Source organism: Hemiscyllium ocellatum, chromosome 10, assembly GCF_020745735.1.
Source record: "Hemiscyllium ocellatum isolate sHemOce1 chromosome 10, sHemOce1.pat.X.cur, whole genome shotgun sequence".
NCBI lineage: Eukaryota > Metazoa > Chordata > Chondrichthyes > Orectolobiformes > Hemiscylliidae > Hemiscyllium > Hemiscyllium ocellatum.
Window position 1 is genome coordinate 85,824,841 of NC_083410.1, and position 18,595 is coordinate 85,843,435.

The 18,595-nt window shown below is 39.3% G+C and overlaps 1 protein-coding gene across 2 annotated transcripts in view; it reads right to left on the reverse strand.

Moving 5' to 3' along the window:
- The window catches only part of LOC132819490 (cyclin-dependent kinase-like 4), a 65,389-nt gene that overhangs the window by 1,138 nt on the left and 45,656 nt on the right, over positions 1-18,595 (reverse strand). The window contains exons 5-9 of one of the 2 annotated variants that reach the window (XM_060831029.1): positions 17,882-18,079; positions 17,697-17,785; positions 10,080-10,136; positions 9,818-9,952; positions 5,284-5,289 (exon numbers count right to left, since the gene is read on the reverse strand). In XM_060831029.1, the coding sequence (XP_060687012.1) occupies positions 5,284-5,289; positions 9,818-9,952; positions 10,080-10,136; positions 17,697-17,785; positions 17,882-18,079 (485 nt within the window). Of the gene's footprint in view, positions 1-5,283; positions 5,290-9,817; positions 9,953-10,079; positions 10,137-17,696; positions 17,786-17,881; positions 18,083-18,595 lie in introns of both variants that reach the window. The other variant, XM_060831028.1, reaches the window with a different exon arrangement.

The window sequence follows — 18,595 nt, forward strand, 5'->3', positions numbered from 1 at the left end:
GACCTTATTATTGAATGTATAAGTCCTGCCCTGATGTGCCTTTCCAAAATGCAGCACCTCACATTTATCTAAATTAAACCCCATCTGGTACTCCTCAGCCCATTGTCCCATCAGGTCAAGGTCCCGTTGGACTCTGAGGCAACCTTTCTCTATGTCCACTATTCCTCCAAATGTGGTGTTATCTGTAAACTTACTAACCATATCTCCTTTGTTCATATCCAAATCATTTATATAAATGACGAAAAGTCTTAAAAACATTCAAAGAGGTCACCTCCAACTGCTTCACTAGCAGGGAATTCCACTGATTCCCAACCCTTTGGGTGGAAAAGTTCCTCTTTAACTGAGTCCAAAATCTGTTCCCCCTTATTCTGAGGCCTTGCCCCCTAGTTCTAGTTTCAATCGCCAGTGGAAGCAATCTCATTGCTTCTACCTTATCTATTGCCTTCATAATTGTACATGTTGCTATAAGATCCCCCTTTTTCTTCTAAATTCAAATGAGTATAGTCCCAGTCTACTCAATCTCTTCTTACAAGTCAACCCTCTCAACTCTGGAATCAAACTCGTGAACCTCTTCCAGTGCTCAAACATCCTTTCTCAAGTATGGGGACCAAAACTGTATATAGTAGTCCAGTTGTGGCCTCACCATCACCATAACCAGCCTATTTTTCAAGTCTATCCTTCTCGCAATGAAGGATAATCTTCCATGTGTCTTTGTAATTACCTGCTGCACCTGCAAACGAACCTTTTGTAATTCGAGCACAAGGAGATCCAGGTGACTCTGCATTGCAGCACGCTGCAACCTTTCACCATTTAAATAATAGTCCACTCTGCTGTTACTCCCACTAAGATGGATGATCTCATATTCACCAACACTGTCAGACCCTTGACCACTCATTTAATATATCAATATCCCTCTGCAGACTTTCAGTGTCCTCTGCATACTTTCCTGTACCACTCATTTTAGTATCATCTGCAAATTTTGACACACTATTCTTGGTCCTCAACTCTAAATCATCTGTAAATTGTAAACAATTGTGGTCCCAACTCTGATCCAGCACTGGAGGGAGACAAAAAAGCAGGAACATATTGGCCTGTTAGCCTAACATCTGATCCTGGAGAAAAAAGTTATAATAGGGCATTTGAAAATGATGTTCAGGCAGAATCAGCATGATTTTGTGAAAAGATCATGTTTGACAAATGTTTGGAGTTGTTTGAGGAAGTAATTAAACAAACACAGGTTCAGGGGAACAAGTAGATGTTAATGACTTTAAAAGTTACTTGGTAAGTTTCTACAAAGAATGTTATCACACAAAATAAGAGTGCATGACGCTGGGAATGATTTATTAAAATGGAGAGAAGATTGGCTAACTCACAGAACAAAGTCAGGATAAATGATCTGTTTGAAATGGGCAAATTGTAATCCATCTGGTCCAGGTAATTTGTCCACCTTCAGATGATTCAGTTTTCTAGCACCTTCTCCTTGGTGATGACCACCATTCTCACCTCTACGCCCTTATTCTCTTGAATCTTTAGAATGTTACGCATGTCTTCCAAGTAAGAGTGATGCAAAGTACTTGTTTAGTTCCTCTGCCATTTCTTTGTTCTCCAATACTACTTCTCCAGCTTCATTTGCCATAGCCCAATGTCTACTTCTGCCTCTCTTTTGCCCTTTATATATCTAAAGAAACTTTTGCAATGTTCTTTTACCCTCATCTTTAATCTTCCTCCTTATTTCCTTTTTAGTTGTAACGTGTGGTCATTGTAAGCTTCCCAATCCTCTGTTCCAGCATCTCCTTTAGATTGTACGATTTATTTCATATTGTCAATGTTCTTTCAACCAAAACAAATTACTTCCATTTCCCTGCAGTGAACTTCATGTGCAACTTGACAGCCCATTTCACCAACTCATCATTGTGAGTTTGAAGTTCTACAATATCCTCTTAAGTTCATAATGCTTCTAAATTGTATATCATCTGCAAATGTTGACTTTATGTTCTGTATACCAAACTCATGATATAGATCAGGAAAAGCACATGTCGCAAACCTGATCCTTGGGAACTCAACTACTAATCTTCCTCCACTCTGAAACACTGAACACTACTGTCTGTTTCCTAACATTTAGCTATTTTCATATTCATATTGCTCCTGTCCCTTTTGTTCCATGTGCCACATGTACAATGCTGTTGTGCTGTATCAAATACATTTTGGTTAACTATACATACCATATCAATAGCATTACTTCCCTGCCACTGAAGCTAAATTGACTAGAATGTAGTTTCCAGATTTATCTTTTTTGAGCAAGGCTGTAATATTTGCAGTGCTCCAGTTCTCTGGTGTCCACCCACTACCCCCTAGCTCCAAATCTAAGGAATACCAGACAATGATGTTGAGTGCCTCCACAATCTTTTGCACTCATTTCTCACAGTCTCAACACATCTCATCTGATCTTGGTGTCATATCAACTTTAAGTACAGACTGTCTAAAATCTGCTCCTTATTGATTTTAAACCTGAATTATCTCCTTTTTAACCACGACCTTTGCACTATCTACTTCCTACAGATGCAATATATTTATTTAAGACATCAGCTATAGCCCCATCTCCAAGCTTTTTTGATCCTTAACTAGCCTCACTCATCCTTTTATTTTCCTTTTATCATTTATGTAGATAAAGAAAATTTTGGGATTCGCTTTTATGTTACCTGCCAGTGTCTTTTCATACTCTCTATTACCAACTCTGATTTATTTTTCAATTCCGTGTACCCAGACAGATACTGCCCTTGGTCCCTCAGGAGCAATCTCTTCCAGCACAACACATTTGTGATAACCAATACCAACAACAAACCCCTTTCTTACTTTAATTCTTTGTTTCCTGAACAACCTGTGTGCAGAAATATTCAATGTGCTACAGCCACAACATTCAATGATCTTATGGATGGATCTCATAAGAACATAAGAGAAAGAAGCAGGAATAGCCCTTCAGGGCTGCTCCATCATTCTCTAAGATCATGGATGAATTCTCTAGGCTTCAACTCCTCTTCCATGCAAGTGCCTCGTAGCCCATAACTCCTCTACACTACAAAAACATCTATCTACTACTTTTAATACCTTCAGCAATCTAGCTTCTATCATTATCTACAGTAGGGAGTATCCATCACTCACTATCCCATGAGAGAAAAAAACCATAGAAACACAGAAGATAGGAATACAAGGCCACTCAGCCCCCTCAAGCCTGCTCCACCATTCATCATGACCATGGCTGATCATCTAACTCAATAGCCTAAGCCTGCTTTCTCCCCATAACATTTGCTTCCATTTGCCCCAGCTACTATATCTAGCCATCTCTTGAATACAATAAATGTTTTGGCATCAATTACTTCTACAGGTTCACCAATACTTGGGTGAAGAAATGTCTCCCCATCTCTATCCTACATGGTCTACCGTGAATCCTCAGACTATGTCCCCTGGTTCTGGACATGCCGAACATCAGGAACATCCTTCCTGCATCTTCTCTATCCAGTCCTGTTAGAATTTTATAAGTCTCTATGTGATTCCCCCCTCATTCATCTGAACTCCAGCAAAAACAACCCTAACCTTGTCAATCTCTCCTCATATGTTAGTCCAGCCTTCCCCAGAATCAAATTCCTTTTGTATCTCAGTTTTAAATGAGTGCACCTTACTCTGTAACTATGTTCCCTTGTGATGATGCTGTTCCTTTAACAAGGTTATGTTGTTCTTGCATTTTTTCAGAGAGGTCGTAAAAGACACAGACTCTGAAAAGTCTATGTTTGCAGGATTTTAGGGCCTATTTTATTATAGCTAACAGATACTAATTTAGGAAAAAGGCTTTCAAGTTAAAAACAAAACACTTGTACAATGAAAGTAGAGTGGCCAGTTTTCCCAGCTCAGCTTTTTTCTGGTTTGCTTTGGTTTTTGAGCAGTCTAACTATTCACTGAAAGCAGTCAGGCAAGTTGTGAAGCTGCTGGACCCAAAAAAGCAGCTCCATGCAAAACCCATCTCTCTGACTTGTCCCCTGTAAGACCCTGTGTTTGATATTACCTTTTGTGTAAAGGGGCATTTATGGGGATTGTTGCAAATATCAGGAACAGCATCGTTAAGTTGCTATAATCTGCTGGGTTTTCAGATAGGTTTAGTTATTTGATGTCTTGTTATCGTTTGTTTGTGTTTCATTCGGTAATCTTATAAATAAATTTTGTTTTGTTTAAATCCAAGTAGTTTAACCAGTTGCATCTCTCCTGGAATATCCACTTTACGCCTTATCAAATACCCTCTGGAATCCAAATACATAAAATCTGCAAAGTTAATTTCCTTTTACAAAACTGTGTTGACTCTGTTTGTGTTAAGCTTTTCTAAATGCCATGCTATCTATTGTTTAATAATGAATTCTAGTAAATACTAACCAGAGATGTTAGGCTACCAGACCTTACTGACTAGGTTCCCACATTAATAATAGCTAGTTGGATGAGGAGGTAAAAGGTTGCTGATACCATGTGAAATCATGTACAGCACTGACAAAGTCAGGATCTGGGCTACTTCCTTGAAATGTTATGGCCTTAAATTCCCCTGCTAGTGAACAGATCTTCTCTCCATCTATCTATGTCAAGATAGAGTCATAGATATGTACAGCATGGAAACAGACCCTTTGGTCCAACCCGTCCATGCCGACCAGATATCCCAACCCAATCTAGTCCCACCTGCCAGCACCCGGCCCGTATCCCTCCAAACCCTTCCTATTCATATACCCATCCAAATGCCTCTTAAATGTTGCAATTGTACCAGCCTCCACCACTTCCTCTGGCAGCTCATTCCACACACATACCACCCTCTGCGTGAAAAAGTTGCCTCTGAGGTCTCTTGTATATCTTTCCTCTCTCACCCTAAACCTATGCCCTCTAGCTCTGGACTCCCCAACCCCAGGGAAAAGACTTTGCCTATTTATCCTATCCATGCCCCTCATAATTTTGTAAATCTCTAGAAGGTCACCCCTCAGCCTCCGACGGTCCAGGGAAAACAGCCACAACCTTCAGCCTCTCCCTGTAGCTCAGATCCTCCAACCCTGGCAACATCCTTGTAAATCATTTCTGAACCCTTCCAAGTTTCACAACATCTTTCCGATAGGAAGGAGACCAGAACTGCACGCAATATTCCAGCAGTGGCCTAACCAATGTCCTGTACAGCCGCAACATGACCACCCAACTCCTGTACTCAATACTCTGACCAATAAAGGAAAGCATACCAAACGCCTTCTTCACTATCCTATCTACCTGTGACTCCACTTTCAAGGAGCTATGAACCTGCACTCCAAGGTCTCTTTGTTCAGCAACACTCCCTAGGACCTTACCATTAATCTGTCACAATCTTGTATATTTCAATAAGATCACTTTTCATTCTTCTAAACTCTAATAAACAAAGACCTAACCTCTTCAGCCAGTCTTGCTAAGTCAACCTCTCCATCCCAGGAAACAACCTAGTGAATCCGTTTTTGAACTGTCTCCGATATCCTTTCTTAAATACGGGGCCAAAACTGAACAACACTCCACACTTGCAATAAGATTCTCTTTTTTTTAAATTCCAACCCTCTAATAATAAAGGCTTACAATTCCATTTGTCTTCTGAATTACTTGCATTCTAACCTTCTTGTGTCACTTGCACAAGAACACCCAGATTTCTCTGTGTTGCAATTTTTGGAATCTCTCTCCATTTTAATAAAGTTTATCTTCTGATTTGTTCTATCAAAGTGCACGACCTCATACTTTCCTACCTGAAATTCCATCTCCCAAGTTTTTGCCCACTCACTAAATCTATCCAAATCCCCTTCAAGATTCATTATGCCCACACCACATAATGCCTTTCCAGCTCTATTACATCATCAGCAAACTTGGATACATTATACTCTGCTCCTTCCTCTACCTCATTAATATAAATAGTAAGGGACTGACCCTTGTGGCAGAAAAAGACCGTTAATCTAAACTATCTGTTTTCTGTGTGTTAACTAATCCTGAATCATGCTAATACATTAACCAAAAATGTTGAACTCCTATCTTGTGCAAAACTTTTTATGCATCACCTTATCAAATACCTTTTGGAATCCAAATACATAAAATCTGCAAAAGTAATTTCCTTTTACCAAACTATATTGACTCTGTGTTATACTTTTCTAAATGCCATGCTATTTATTGCTTAAAAATGAATTCTAGCAAATTCTAACCAGAGATGTTAGGCTACCAGGCCTTAATGACTAGGTTCCCACATTAATAATAGTGAGCTGAATGAGGAGGTGAAAGGTTGCTGATACCTTGTGAAATCATGTACAGCATGTCAGGGCATTCAAGGGGTAGAAGACAAACATTTAATTAAAATTCCAAACATATGAATTAGCAACTTTTCCTTTAGTAGGCCTTTCAACCCTTCAAGCCTATTTCATCATTTGGTAAGATCATGGCTAGTCTGTTTGTGTTCCAAATTTCAAACTCACATTCATCTCTGATAACTTCCACCTTAAAGATATTTAACGATCCTGCCTCCACTACTTTTTTCAATACTACTTGTTATGAAGTTGAAGACGTGTACTGTACCTTTAAAAGAGACTGAAAGATATTCAGTACTGAGGTGTTGCAGGCACTTGTCATGTGACTGACTAGCTGTTTGAGAGTGTACTGGAAACTTGAAAATATGTTACATTTGGCTGTTTTCACAACAGTTTGAATTTAACCAATCAGTTTAAACTATGCCCAAGGATGCGAAAACCCAATCGAATTTGCATTTATTGTTTTTGACAAAATCGAACCAATGAGACGATCCTATGATGGTTGGGGTATAAAGCCCTTCTTCAGGAATGTAGAGGGAGGAAGAGAGCTTCTTCAAGGAAGGCATCCTTGTAAGAGGATTCACAGTAGGCACAGTAGGTTAAAATCTTCTAGGAGAAAGTGAGGACTGCAGATGCTGGAGATCAGAGCTGAAAATGTGTTGCTGGAAAAGCGCAGCAGGTCAGGCAGCATCCAAGGAGCAAGAGAATTGACGTTTCAGGCTCCTTGGATGCTGCCTGACCTGCTGCGTCTTCCCATTTTGGAGAGTTAGGCAGAGAGTGACAAACTGCCAGCTAGAGAGAGAGAGAGACTGCCATTTAAAACTCTCTATCAAAAATACCTTTTTCATATGAAACATCTTTGCAGCAAAAGACCGAAGATGATCCAGCGAGAACTGCAGCTGAAAGAAGACAGACACCACGACAGCCACAGTTTGGTTTTGAAAATTAAATTGATATAATTTTAATAGGGGTATTTATTTCATCAGTTTATTGTTATAGAATTGGAGGTAGATAAGAAACCTTTAAGAGAAAGGAGGCTTAGAGTTGTAAATAGTTGTTTAATGTTCACTTTTAGAGTTAATGAATAAAATTGATATTTCTTTTCTTTAAATGGTGGAACTTGGGGAGTTCTTTCACTCACACTTAACAGATTACAGGGCAAGGTGTTTGGTTTAATTAGCAGAAGGGTTCACCACCGTATCGTAACACTGCTCTTTCTTTTAATTATCCCTGCCAAAGTGAACAACTTCACAGTTTCCCATATAGAACTCCATCTGCTAGGTTTTGCCCACTCACTTAACTTACATGCGTGCACACTTTTCACACTTTCCAAACTATGTTTGTTTCATCTGCACATTTGTCCACCATGCCTTCAATCCCCACATCTAAGTCATTGAAGTAAATTGCAAAACGTTGACAGCCAAGCACAGACAGTTGCAGGATCCACTTGTCACTTGCTACCAATGGGAAACAAACCCACTTATGCACACTCCTGTTTTCTGCCAGCCAGTCAATCTTATCTCCTAGCTAATGTTACCCTGTATCGTGATCTCCTTCCACACAATAACCTTTTATGTGGAACCTTGTCAAATGCCTTCTAGAAAGCCAAGTACAATACATCACCAGGCTCCCCATTATTCACAGGGCATGCTACTCCTTCAAAGAGCAAGTCTGCCCTTTTGCTAAGTCGTGCTGACTCAATCCAATCACAGATTTCCAAGTGATGACCTCCATAATGATCAATTCTAAAAGCTTATCCACACTAGATGTAAATCCAACTGTACTTTTGTTTCCTACTGACTGCCCCACTCCCTTCTTGGATAGAGTGGTTATAATTGGCTTCATCAGTCTATTGGAATTCTTCCAAAATCTAACGAATTTTGAAAATGAACGAATGCCATTATTAAATGAATAACATTGAAGAGGTATGCAGAGTTTCAATGCACTGGTATAAAGTTTTTAATATGTGTGTTCGTGGAAGCTAAAGTGAGATGGTAGGAGTTCAAGGATTCAAGGCAGCAAAATTTTTTGTCAGTTTGCTAATGTGTGCATTTCAAAAGACATTGATACAAGAAAGTGTAAGTCTACATCATGTGTTAATCTGCAGAGATGTTTTGGTGGTTTTTATCTTCAACACTTGATGTAACACATATGCATTCTTGGCCCTCTCTGTGACTGCCACACAGATGATGGCTGCAAGCTAGCTTAGTGCCAGAAAAGATTAACACTGCAACTTTAATCAAGTAGTTGAAATGACAATTGTCAGGTCTTAAACTACATTTTTCACCTTGTGATATGAAGTGTGTCATATGAAAGGCCCAAAGATTGTGAAGCAAGGTTTCCCTTTTCATTGGCAGCAGGTCATTATAAGCAGGAAGATAAGTTAAGGATAACAAGGAACTATTTACAGAATGTACATGAAATGTGTCTATGGATTGCATTGGGCTATGGAATCCTTTGTCTCTCTGCTCCCCCTTCCCATCAGTCTTCTATTTACTAACAACACCCCTTTTCCCAGTGAGAACATTCAACTGCTCCAGCTGTCTTCCTCATTGACTCCACCTATTTAAAAATCATACAACACGAAGTTATCTTCCAACAGGTTTATTTGGATGATCTAGCTTTCAGAGATTTTTAACGTTGTACACCCCAGTCCAATACCGGCATCTCCAAATCATGACAGCACCTGTTGGTTGACGCCCTGACAAACTTGTTCGTCACATTGCTACCTGTTGCTTGAGATCAATTACAATCTGATTTATTGGATATTTGGTTAAAAATCTGTTCCCCCTACTTTAACAACACAATTACATGACCATGTTATCTCTAGATTTGATAATAAGGGTGAAAGAATACCCATTGTTTTAACCACATTCTAAGCCCTGAATTCATACGTAAAGATACTTTGTGACAAATAGTTAATGTGGCTGGTCATGGTGTGATAAGTTTCATAAAATCAATAACAAGTTAAAAAGGTGGTGTGCAGCGATTCCATACGTGAAATGCTCAGCTGAGTTGATAAGTAATGAAACTCCTAATATTAGCATTATGATTTTAAATCCCACATTGCATAACTGATTATTTTTAAGATATTTTGTTCAAAATGTTAAAATTGACTTTTATTAATTCAATAAAAGATTGAAGATTGAAAGTCTGGGACAGAGTTGAGATCCAGCAGTCATTTGTTATTGATTTTTAAATAATTTTCTTACTTCATTACTTACTGCATTCTTATATTTCCAGATGGTGCAAAAATCAATAAATGCCCACTTTGTTTTTTTATATTGCAGTTTACCAATGTGACTAGTTCACCTTGAGCATTCTTCCTTTTTATGAATGTGATTCCATGTTAACAAATCAAGAAGATTAATTAGCTTGATCTTCCCCATTTTATCATGGTGTATAAACTTAATGTCATTTCTCCATTTCCTATTTCTTTCATTCCATATTTGCTTTGCATGTTAAACTGGGCAAAAGTAGCTTATCACTACCTGTTGTCTTTTTCGATTCCGACCATCAAGCCATTGCCTGGATTTTTCATTTTCATCTCGATATAAATCAAAGTATGGGTTTTCAAACAAGTCTTCACAGCTGCATCTGTCATCTGGATCCATTTTCAAACAACTCTGAATTAAAATGGACTCAAAGAATCATTTGTTATCAGAATAAATAATTTTCCATAAAAAAACCTTTAAAGAAGCAAAATATTGATAAGTACTATATATTCTACTGAAGGTAGCAAATATTTCTCACCTTCATGAAAGTCAAAGCATGAGGGTTTAGGTTTGGAAACTTATCTTCTAGGGGTTCCTAAAAACAGATTTTTTTGTAACTTTAAAAGTTAATCATTAATAAGAAAAACAACATTTTTCAGCAAACTCTTAATATTTATATAAAATGTACTTTAAAGTATCCATTAATGATTACAGAAAATAAATTGGCCAAAGTCTGTTGCAATTTCCATAAACTCAATGTGAAATTCTAAATCACCTCAAGTGCAATACCTCAAATAAAAGCTAATGGTCTTCCCCTTCTTTCTCGAGAATGTAACGTAGTTCCAAATAAATTGAAACCAGTTGTATCAGCTTAGTGATGCCAACCTCCCAGCACTATGCAGCTCAATTCCAATAAAGAGAGTGCATTAATGAATAAACTATCAGGGGCTGTCCAAAATCATCTTTTAAACATGTTTAAAAACATGGATAAATATAATTCACTCTTAGATAGCTGGAGGGTAATTGCTAGCACATTAGTCAAGAGATGAACTTGCTTGACTTTCCTCTTTTCATTATATTATTTTTATTTTATTTATTTCTCCATTTTCTATTTCTTCCTGCAGTCACACCTGATTTAGATATATGGTCCAGAAGGTCTCAGGTTTAATTTTCAGTTTTGAGTTAGATGAGCTGGAGCTCTACGAATAGACTCACCAGGCCAGGATTGTAGAGGAAGAAAATTAATTCCTATTGGTGACCACAGTCAAACAACCTCTGATGCAAAATGGAAACTGAGATAGCTTTCAAATTTGATTGTGTTCTTAAGTTCACATGACCAAACAGATGCTGGCACTTGTGACTAGACCTACAAATAGATGTCAGCTGTAGCCCAGTTAGCAGCACTCTTACTTCTCAGTGTCAAAACTTCTCAGTGTCAAATTCTTAGCGCTAAAGTTAGGCTTCTACTCAAGTATGGTATCAAAGGAATTTTCATTGTCAGAGATGCAGTCTTTTGGATGGGACTTTGTAGGAAGTAAGGACCTTTGGTAAATATTTTCTAAGGATAGAATAAACTTGCTCCTCGGACGCTGCCTGACTAGCTGTGCTTTTCCAGCATCACACTCTTCGACTCTGATCCCCAGCATCTGCAGTGTTCACTTTCTCCCTTGTTCCACCAGTGGAAACTGTCAAAAGTCTAAGCTCTGGACCGTAACCCGCACCCAAAAAAAATTCTGTGCCTTTTTCTATTTCTTTGTTCCCCTTTAAGACACTTCTTCAAAATGGCCACGCATTTGGTAATTCAACTTTATGTCTTGTTTGTGTTGATTGCACCATAAAAATCGTCAAATAAATCAAGTTGTTGTCAGGACTATGAATGTAGTGACAAATGATTACAGTACAGTTACAGCACAAATCATATTAAGTAGATTAAGCTAGTAGATTAACCACATATAGAAACATATGTGTCTTCTTGTAATCATTTTGATCAGCCCTTAAAGAACCCATTAAATACTTTCAGCCTAACAATGCAGGTGACCATCCTGACACCTTGGGTACTTGTCCTTTATTAATTGATTTGAAAGGTTTGAATAAGAGATTTATGTATACAAACTGAAATAGGTTTCAAAACTGGATTTTAAAAATCACTAAGACATAGTTGGCTGATAGTCAGAAAGGCTCTCAGTGTCAGATCCTCCTTACATGTGACTGTAGTGGAGATAGACCACTATTCCTCCTTGTGGAATGTGCCTTTGTAAAAAAGGTCTTGAGAGAGATACAAGGGTTTTTGAAAAGGTTCATCCTGAACAACTCTGTGACATATGACTCTATATTACATGAGCTATATTGTATGAGGCAGATATCAACAGCACCTGGAGGACCATTAATTTGGTGAAACACACCTTTGGTTTGCCTGAAACGTATTGTTCTTCCAGTGCAAGCAATTGCTTTCAAGTGAGTTTTGCAGACTGTCAGATTTCCAGGTTCAGCACTAAAGCTTGCAGCAGCCATTGTAGTAGCATAATGGAGAAGGTCACTGCCTAGGACCAATATATATGTAATATGCCATGGGTTTGGGAACTGTAATGCCTCTCAGGCTGGTGCTTCAGAAAGAATATATATTGTATGTCGCGCAATGAAAATGTTTGAGGCACCACATAGTGAAACATGCTGTATAGAGAACTTTACATCTATTGTACTTTGAAATTTGCAATTTGAAAATTTTGCTCTCAAGCTGCATTCCTGATGTGAAATGGATTTACTAAATATGAAAACATGGGAGGAGCATAGTGCCAAGGGGAGGCAGAAACTGGGCTTATGGGAGCACTGCTCCCTCTTCATTGTGAGTAAAAACCTGGCCATCAGGTGTGAGGTAATCTGTGTTGTTGCACATGGTGAAGTCTATCCCATTCCCAAACCTACACCTTTGCAGTCACCCAATCTATCTTCCACTTGACCTGGAAGTCAAAGATGGACCATGTTTGCACAAAGCTCTAGATAAGGAGGGAGAAAAACACACAATGTAGTCCTCGTCCTGATAGCCACCTTTATGTGCAGCTGCATCAAGCTGTGCGTAGACTGTCTGTATGTAAATGTTGAGTGTCACTACCTGCCCTCGGTGATGCAAAATATGGGTATAGCCTTGGTGTTACAGAATGCTCCAAGTAGTTGCATCGTTCCATATTACCTGTCATTTGTGGAAACGTTTGTAAAGAAAACACCTTTGACCACAAGTACATCAGGAAGAGAGGAATTTGTTAAGTGTGTACAAGAAAATGTTGTGATTCAGTATATAAGTGTACCTACTAGAGAAGGTGCAAAACTTGACCTACTCTTGGGAAATGAGGCAGGGCAGGTGACTGAGGTGTCAGTGGGGGAGCACTTTGGGGCCAGCGACCATAATGGAGGCATTGAATATTTTTGAATATATTGAACAAGGCAAGGTAGGTAATTTACTAATAAGGAAGTCAAAGCATACTGGGGTTAAGCAGAAAAGCAGAGTTCAAGCAATAGTCAGATTGAACATGACCTTATTGAATGGTGGAGTAGGCTCAAAAGGCCAAACTCCATCCTCCTGCTCCTAACTCATACCTTTATATGCAAAAACAATTTCTAACAATCTAATGGAGGTGTCTTTTCAAAGACACTTCATACTGAAAAAAATCTTCATCCATAAAAGTATTCACAAAATATAAATTCCCTCAAGTGGTCCATCTGTTATAAAATCAAAGATACATTCATCACCTGACAATATCAAAGAAAATTATTTCCTTCACAATTTATTAAAGCTCTCTTTCAAAATGTAGACTAAATAAGTAGTTCTGGGCCTTTTGAAATTCCAATTTCTGAGCATTCAAACAGCTCCAGCTATTAAAACAAATGATAGGAAATGTCAGCAATGTAGTCAATTGAAACCAAAATACCAAATGGCCTTTTCATAATCGTGGCTACTTTTTACTTTCTATTTCAAAGAAAATTACCTGCCAAACAATAAATGTTTCTCAATTTCAATGGCAGGGCCATTTTTTTTATCCAAGCTAAAATTTGGTGGACGTTTAAACATGTTTGGAGAGATTCACAGCATATTTTTATACAGTTTTGAATGTTTTATGCAAATGTTGTCCATTGTAAAATATAATGCAAGTTAACACTTATACAATGGTAATCAATCGAAAGGCAAATTTACCTTTGAAAGACAAAGCTTTATAAGCAGTTACTGCAGGGAAAACATATCATACAGCACCTCACTATTGACAGCAATTAAAAATTATTTCAGAGACTCGGCAAGATGGTGGCGATTCTGTAAAACTGCTGTGGACAGTTCTGCCGAACAGCCAAGACATACTGCTGTTTTATTGCCAACTTATGCGGTGGAATTGTTAATTTAAAACCTTACAGATCACATATTTGTTAATATTTGGGAGTGGGAAGGATGCCAAAGGGAAAAGGAGCAAGCAAACCATCTTTGAGAGAAGCCAATATTTCCTCAATTCTTTAGAAGAGGAAGGTTCCCGATGATTGTGCCTCGTACAGGCCTATTTCTCTATTAAATTCAGATTTCAAGATTCTGTCTAAGATCCTGGTACTGAGATTGGAAAGTGTGTTGCCCCATATTATTAAAGAGGACCAGACAGGCCTTACAAGGGGCCCCTAGGTCCTCTAATAATATCAGAAGGTTGCTGAATATGGTCCAAGTTTGTCAGCAACGATCGATTCAGGGATTGGTAATTTCCTTACATGCAGAGAAAGCGTTTTACCGGGTGGAATGGCCATATCATTTTTATGTCTTCGGACAGTTTGGGTTGGGTGGAGGTTTTTTATCACCACCCTGGCTGCGGTCGTCATCAACAGGGTGAAGTCTGGGAATTTTAGGATTGGTAGGGGTAGTCAGCAAGGCTGCCCCCTTTCCCCGTTGTTGTTTACAGTGGCAGAGGCCATTCGTCAGAACATCCACATAACCGCTCCGGAAGTAGGATCAAGGGCACACAAAATTACATTGTACGCGGATGATGTCCTTCTGTTTTTATCGAACCCGATGACCTCCATACTCCATTTGATACAATGTATCAATTCAATTGGGGCTATTTCAGGATATAACATTAACTTTGCAAAATCGGAGGCTATGCCTTTGGGGAACATTAAGGGTGTGCCAGAAGTTGAAGGTGGCTTTAAGTTCCTTTTTAAGTGGTCACGGACAGGGTTCCGATACCTAGGCATTTTTATTACCCCCAAGTTGATCTGTTATCTCAGATTAACTTTGCTCACTTGCTTGACAATATTAGATAAGATCTCCAGAGATGGGAGGTTCTTCCAATTTCATGACTGAGCCGAATATCTCTCATTAAGATGAATGTTCTTCCTCGTTTGCTTTATCCCATGTGTATGCTCCCTATAATGTTTCCCAGGTCAATGCTGTGGAAGCTTATGGGGTGGTTTGGTTCCTTTGTCTGGCATCGTGGGCGGTCCCTCATCAAACTTATTAAATTGCAGTTGTCTCAAGGTGGGGGAAGATTTGATTTCCCAGACATCAGAAGGATCAATTGAGTTCCCTGCTGTCCTTTGTCTGCGATTGGGTAGGTAACAATCCAAACTCAATATGGCTGGATATTGAGGCCTCCCAAGCAAAGTGCCCTCTTATTAACCTATTGTTCACGGATAAGATGAGGGCAGTTATGGACCATTGCCGGAATCCCATTGTCATTAGTACAGTCAAGGCATGGAGGGCGACATGTCAGAGTGAGGGTTGTTAATCCAAGACTTCACCACTTACACCTATAGTTGGCATGTTAGGGCTCCGACCAGGGACGATGGACTCAGAGTTCAAACTATGGGCAGCGACAGGAGTTTCTAGTTTGAGAGACTTGTTTAAAGGGGAGGTTATGATGTCTTTCGAGCAACTGAGCCGCAAATACGGGTTACCCAGCAGAGATCTTTTCCATTTTTTTCAGGTTAGGGATTTCATCCAGAAGAAGACTACGCTTCTCACTAAGCCCTATAAACCTGATACAGAAAGGTTGTTGCTACGCTCCACAAGCACCCTTTCGGTTAGTGCCCTCTATCGCCTGCTGGGTGGCAGGGCCTGGCAGGATATTAACCGGTTATGTGAGGTCTGGGAGCAAGAGCTAGGAGTGGAGATCTCTTCTGAAACATGGGAGAACATATGGGAGAATGCTTGAAAGATCTCAATCTGTAATAGGACATGCCCTACGGAGTTAATAGTTCTGCACAGGGCTCATCTGGCACCAGACCGTCTGGCGAAGTTTAAAAAAGGGGCATCTTCAATATGCCCCAAATGTAAAATAAGTGTAGGTACTCTTACCCATTGCTTCTGGACATGCCACAGGCTCCGTTTTTATTGGAGTGCTGTGGGGGGAGAGATAGGGAGAGTATTGAGGATTGAAGTCAAAATAGGCCCTTTATCTCTCCTCTTACCAAATTTACCATCTTTAGACGGGCATGGGAAGAAACTATTTAGTATTCTTGCATACTGTGCACGGAAGAATATTCTGATGATTGGGTGTCTGAGAACCCGCCGGGCTTGCTGGGATGGCAGAAAGTAATTATGGAGCACATTCCCTTGGACGTTTTTTTACAAACATGGTGCACCACACAACAGACCATTTTTACAAGACATGGCAGCCCTACTTGAGTTATTTGGATATAGATTTGTCAGTTATCTTAACTAGGGCATTTGTCTAACCAGGTTGGTTAGATTTGTCAAGCCCTGGGCCCTAGAGGGGTCTCCTGAGTTAATAGGGGTATATATACAATGCTCCCTTTCCTTTGTTTGGGCGCTTTGCGCCAAGCATAGTTGTTCTGTATTTTGTGGTTTTTTATTTGTTTATTTTTTGCTTTTCTTTCTTTTTTTTGGTGTTGCTTTGCACAATGTTAGGGTTTGTTTTGTATTATAGGATCGGTTAATAGTTGGTAGATGGTATTTGTATTGTAATTTGTGGGGTTTTTTGTTTTTATTATACTGATATTTGTTATTGATTGTATTTTTCAATAATTTTATATGTTTGTTTGTGAAGTTAAAAAAATTTGCAAATAAATATATTTACAAAACAAAATTATTTCAAAGCTTGTCAGTGAAAGAATTCTCGGAGCAAGTGATTTTGTTTTGGTTCCTCACCTATGACTGAGATTCCCAGCTCTTCTGAACCATATCTCTTGCCAAAACAGGCAGACTCTATTGAAGTAGTGGAACATCTAAAATGGCCATTTGGTAATGAAGTAGACTCACCATCCACCCCTTTATCCTGGGACTATAACAATCCCATAAAACTAGAATGGGGCAGGAATCCTTAGATCAGACTGTCTACCTCATTTGGGAAGATTATCCTTGAGTATAGAGTTGGACGTATCTATAGAATCTGGTCTTTTGAATGAATTACTACTACTACATCATGGATAGGAAAATGAAATGGAGAGCACTGAAGTAACTGCAAGAGTAATTCATATCTTAACTGCCTTTTTCCAACTGTTGCCTCTCTCTTACATTCAATCCTCTCCTCTACCCCTTCTAAACATATCACGCAGCATTGAAGAATTCTTCTCATTGAGAAAAAAATACCCAAGGAGACCCAGAAAAAGAAAGAGAGATGCTGCCTGACCTATTGAGTTTTTCCTAGATTTTCTGTAATTAGGAGATTAAAACAGATCTCATAGTGGTGGTAAACTTGGGAGAGAGAGGTTAGCAGCACGCCTATCCTTTAGATTAGATTCCCTACAGTGTGGAAACAGGCCCTTCGGCCCAACCAGTCCACACCATCCCTCCGAAGAGTAACCCACCCAGACCCATTTCCCTCTGACTAATGCACCTAAACACTATGGGCAATTTAGCATGGCCAATTCACCTGACCTGCACGAGGAAACAGGAGCACCTGGAGGAAACCCACACAGACATGGGGAGAATATGCAAACTCCACACAGACAGCCACCCAAGGCTAGAATTGAACCTGGGACCCTGGTGCTGTGAGGCAGCAGTGCTAACTGCTGAGCCACCGTGCATATTTTCAGTACACTAAGATAAAGTTAAAAAGTTAAGAAGAACTTGGCTTTTAAAGTGATTATATTTGTATGGAATACTGTGATTTCAAGCTCATGTGTACTGTCAAAAGATGTATTATTATACCTTTAGTAGTGCACAACTTACCATATCCTCAGAATCTGGCTCTGGTAAATTAACATCCTGAAAAAATTGGTTATTTCTGAATATATGCTCATGCCTTGGGATGAGTTTACCTGAAAGAAAGTAAATGAAATTATGCGATAATTGTTACATAGGCATCACAGTCATATCAACAAACATAAATGATTATATGATGATAAATAGTTTACCCAGAGTCCTTATTATCAAGTAGATTTGGTCCACATCTGATTTCCCAGGCCATAATGCTTGCCCAGACACCAACTCTGCAAAAACAGTACCTACAGCCCAGATGTCTACTGCAGCATCATATTGTGTATCTCCCACAAGGAGCTCTGGGGCTCGGTACCAACGGGTTGCTACATAGTCAGTGTAATCATCTCCAGGACCTGCTGTTCAGGGAAAAAAAAATGATTTAATTTCACATGAAATGAAGCCTGAAGATGGAGTCTGAAAATTCACTTGCTGCCACAGGTAGGTTTATAAGACCATAAGACATAGGAGCAGAAATTAGGTCACAGTCCATTGAGTCTGCTCCGCCATTCAATCATGGTTGATAAGTTTCTCAACCCCATTCTTCCGCTTTCTCCCCGTAACCCTTAATCTCTTTAATAATCAAGAACCTATCTATCTCAGTCTTAAATATACTCAAAGACCTGATAGCCTTCTGTGGCAATGAATTCCATTGATTCACCACTCTATGGCTGAAGAAGTTTCTTCTTATCTCTGTTCTAAAAGGTCTTCCCTTTACTCTAAGGCTGTGCCCTCGGGTCCTAGTCTCTCCTACCAATGGAACCATTCTCCCAATGTTCACTCTGTCCTGGCCATTCAGTGTTTTGTATGTTTCTCTTAATTTCCCCCTCATCCTTCTAAACCCTATCGAGTATTGACCCAGAGTCCACAAA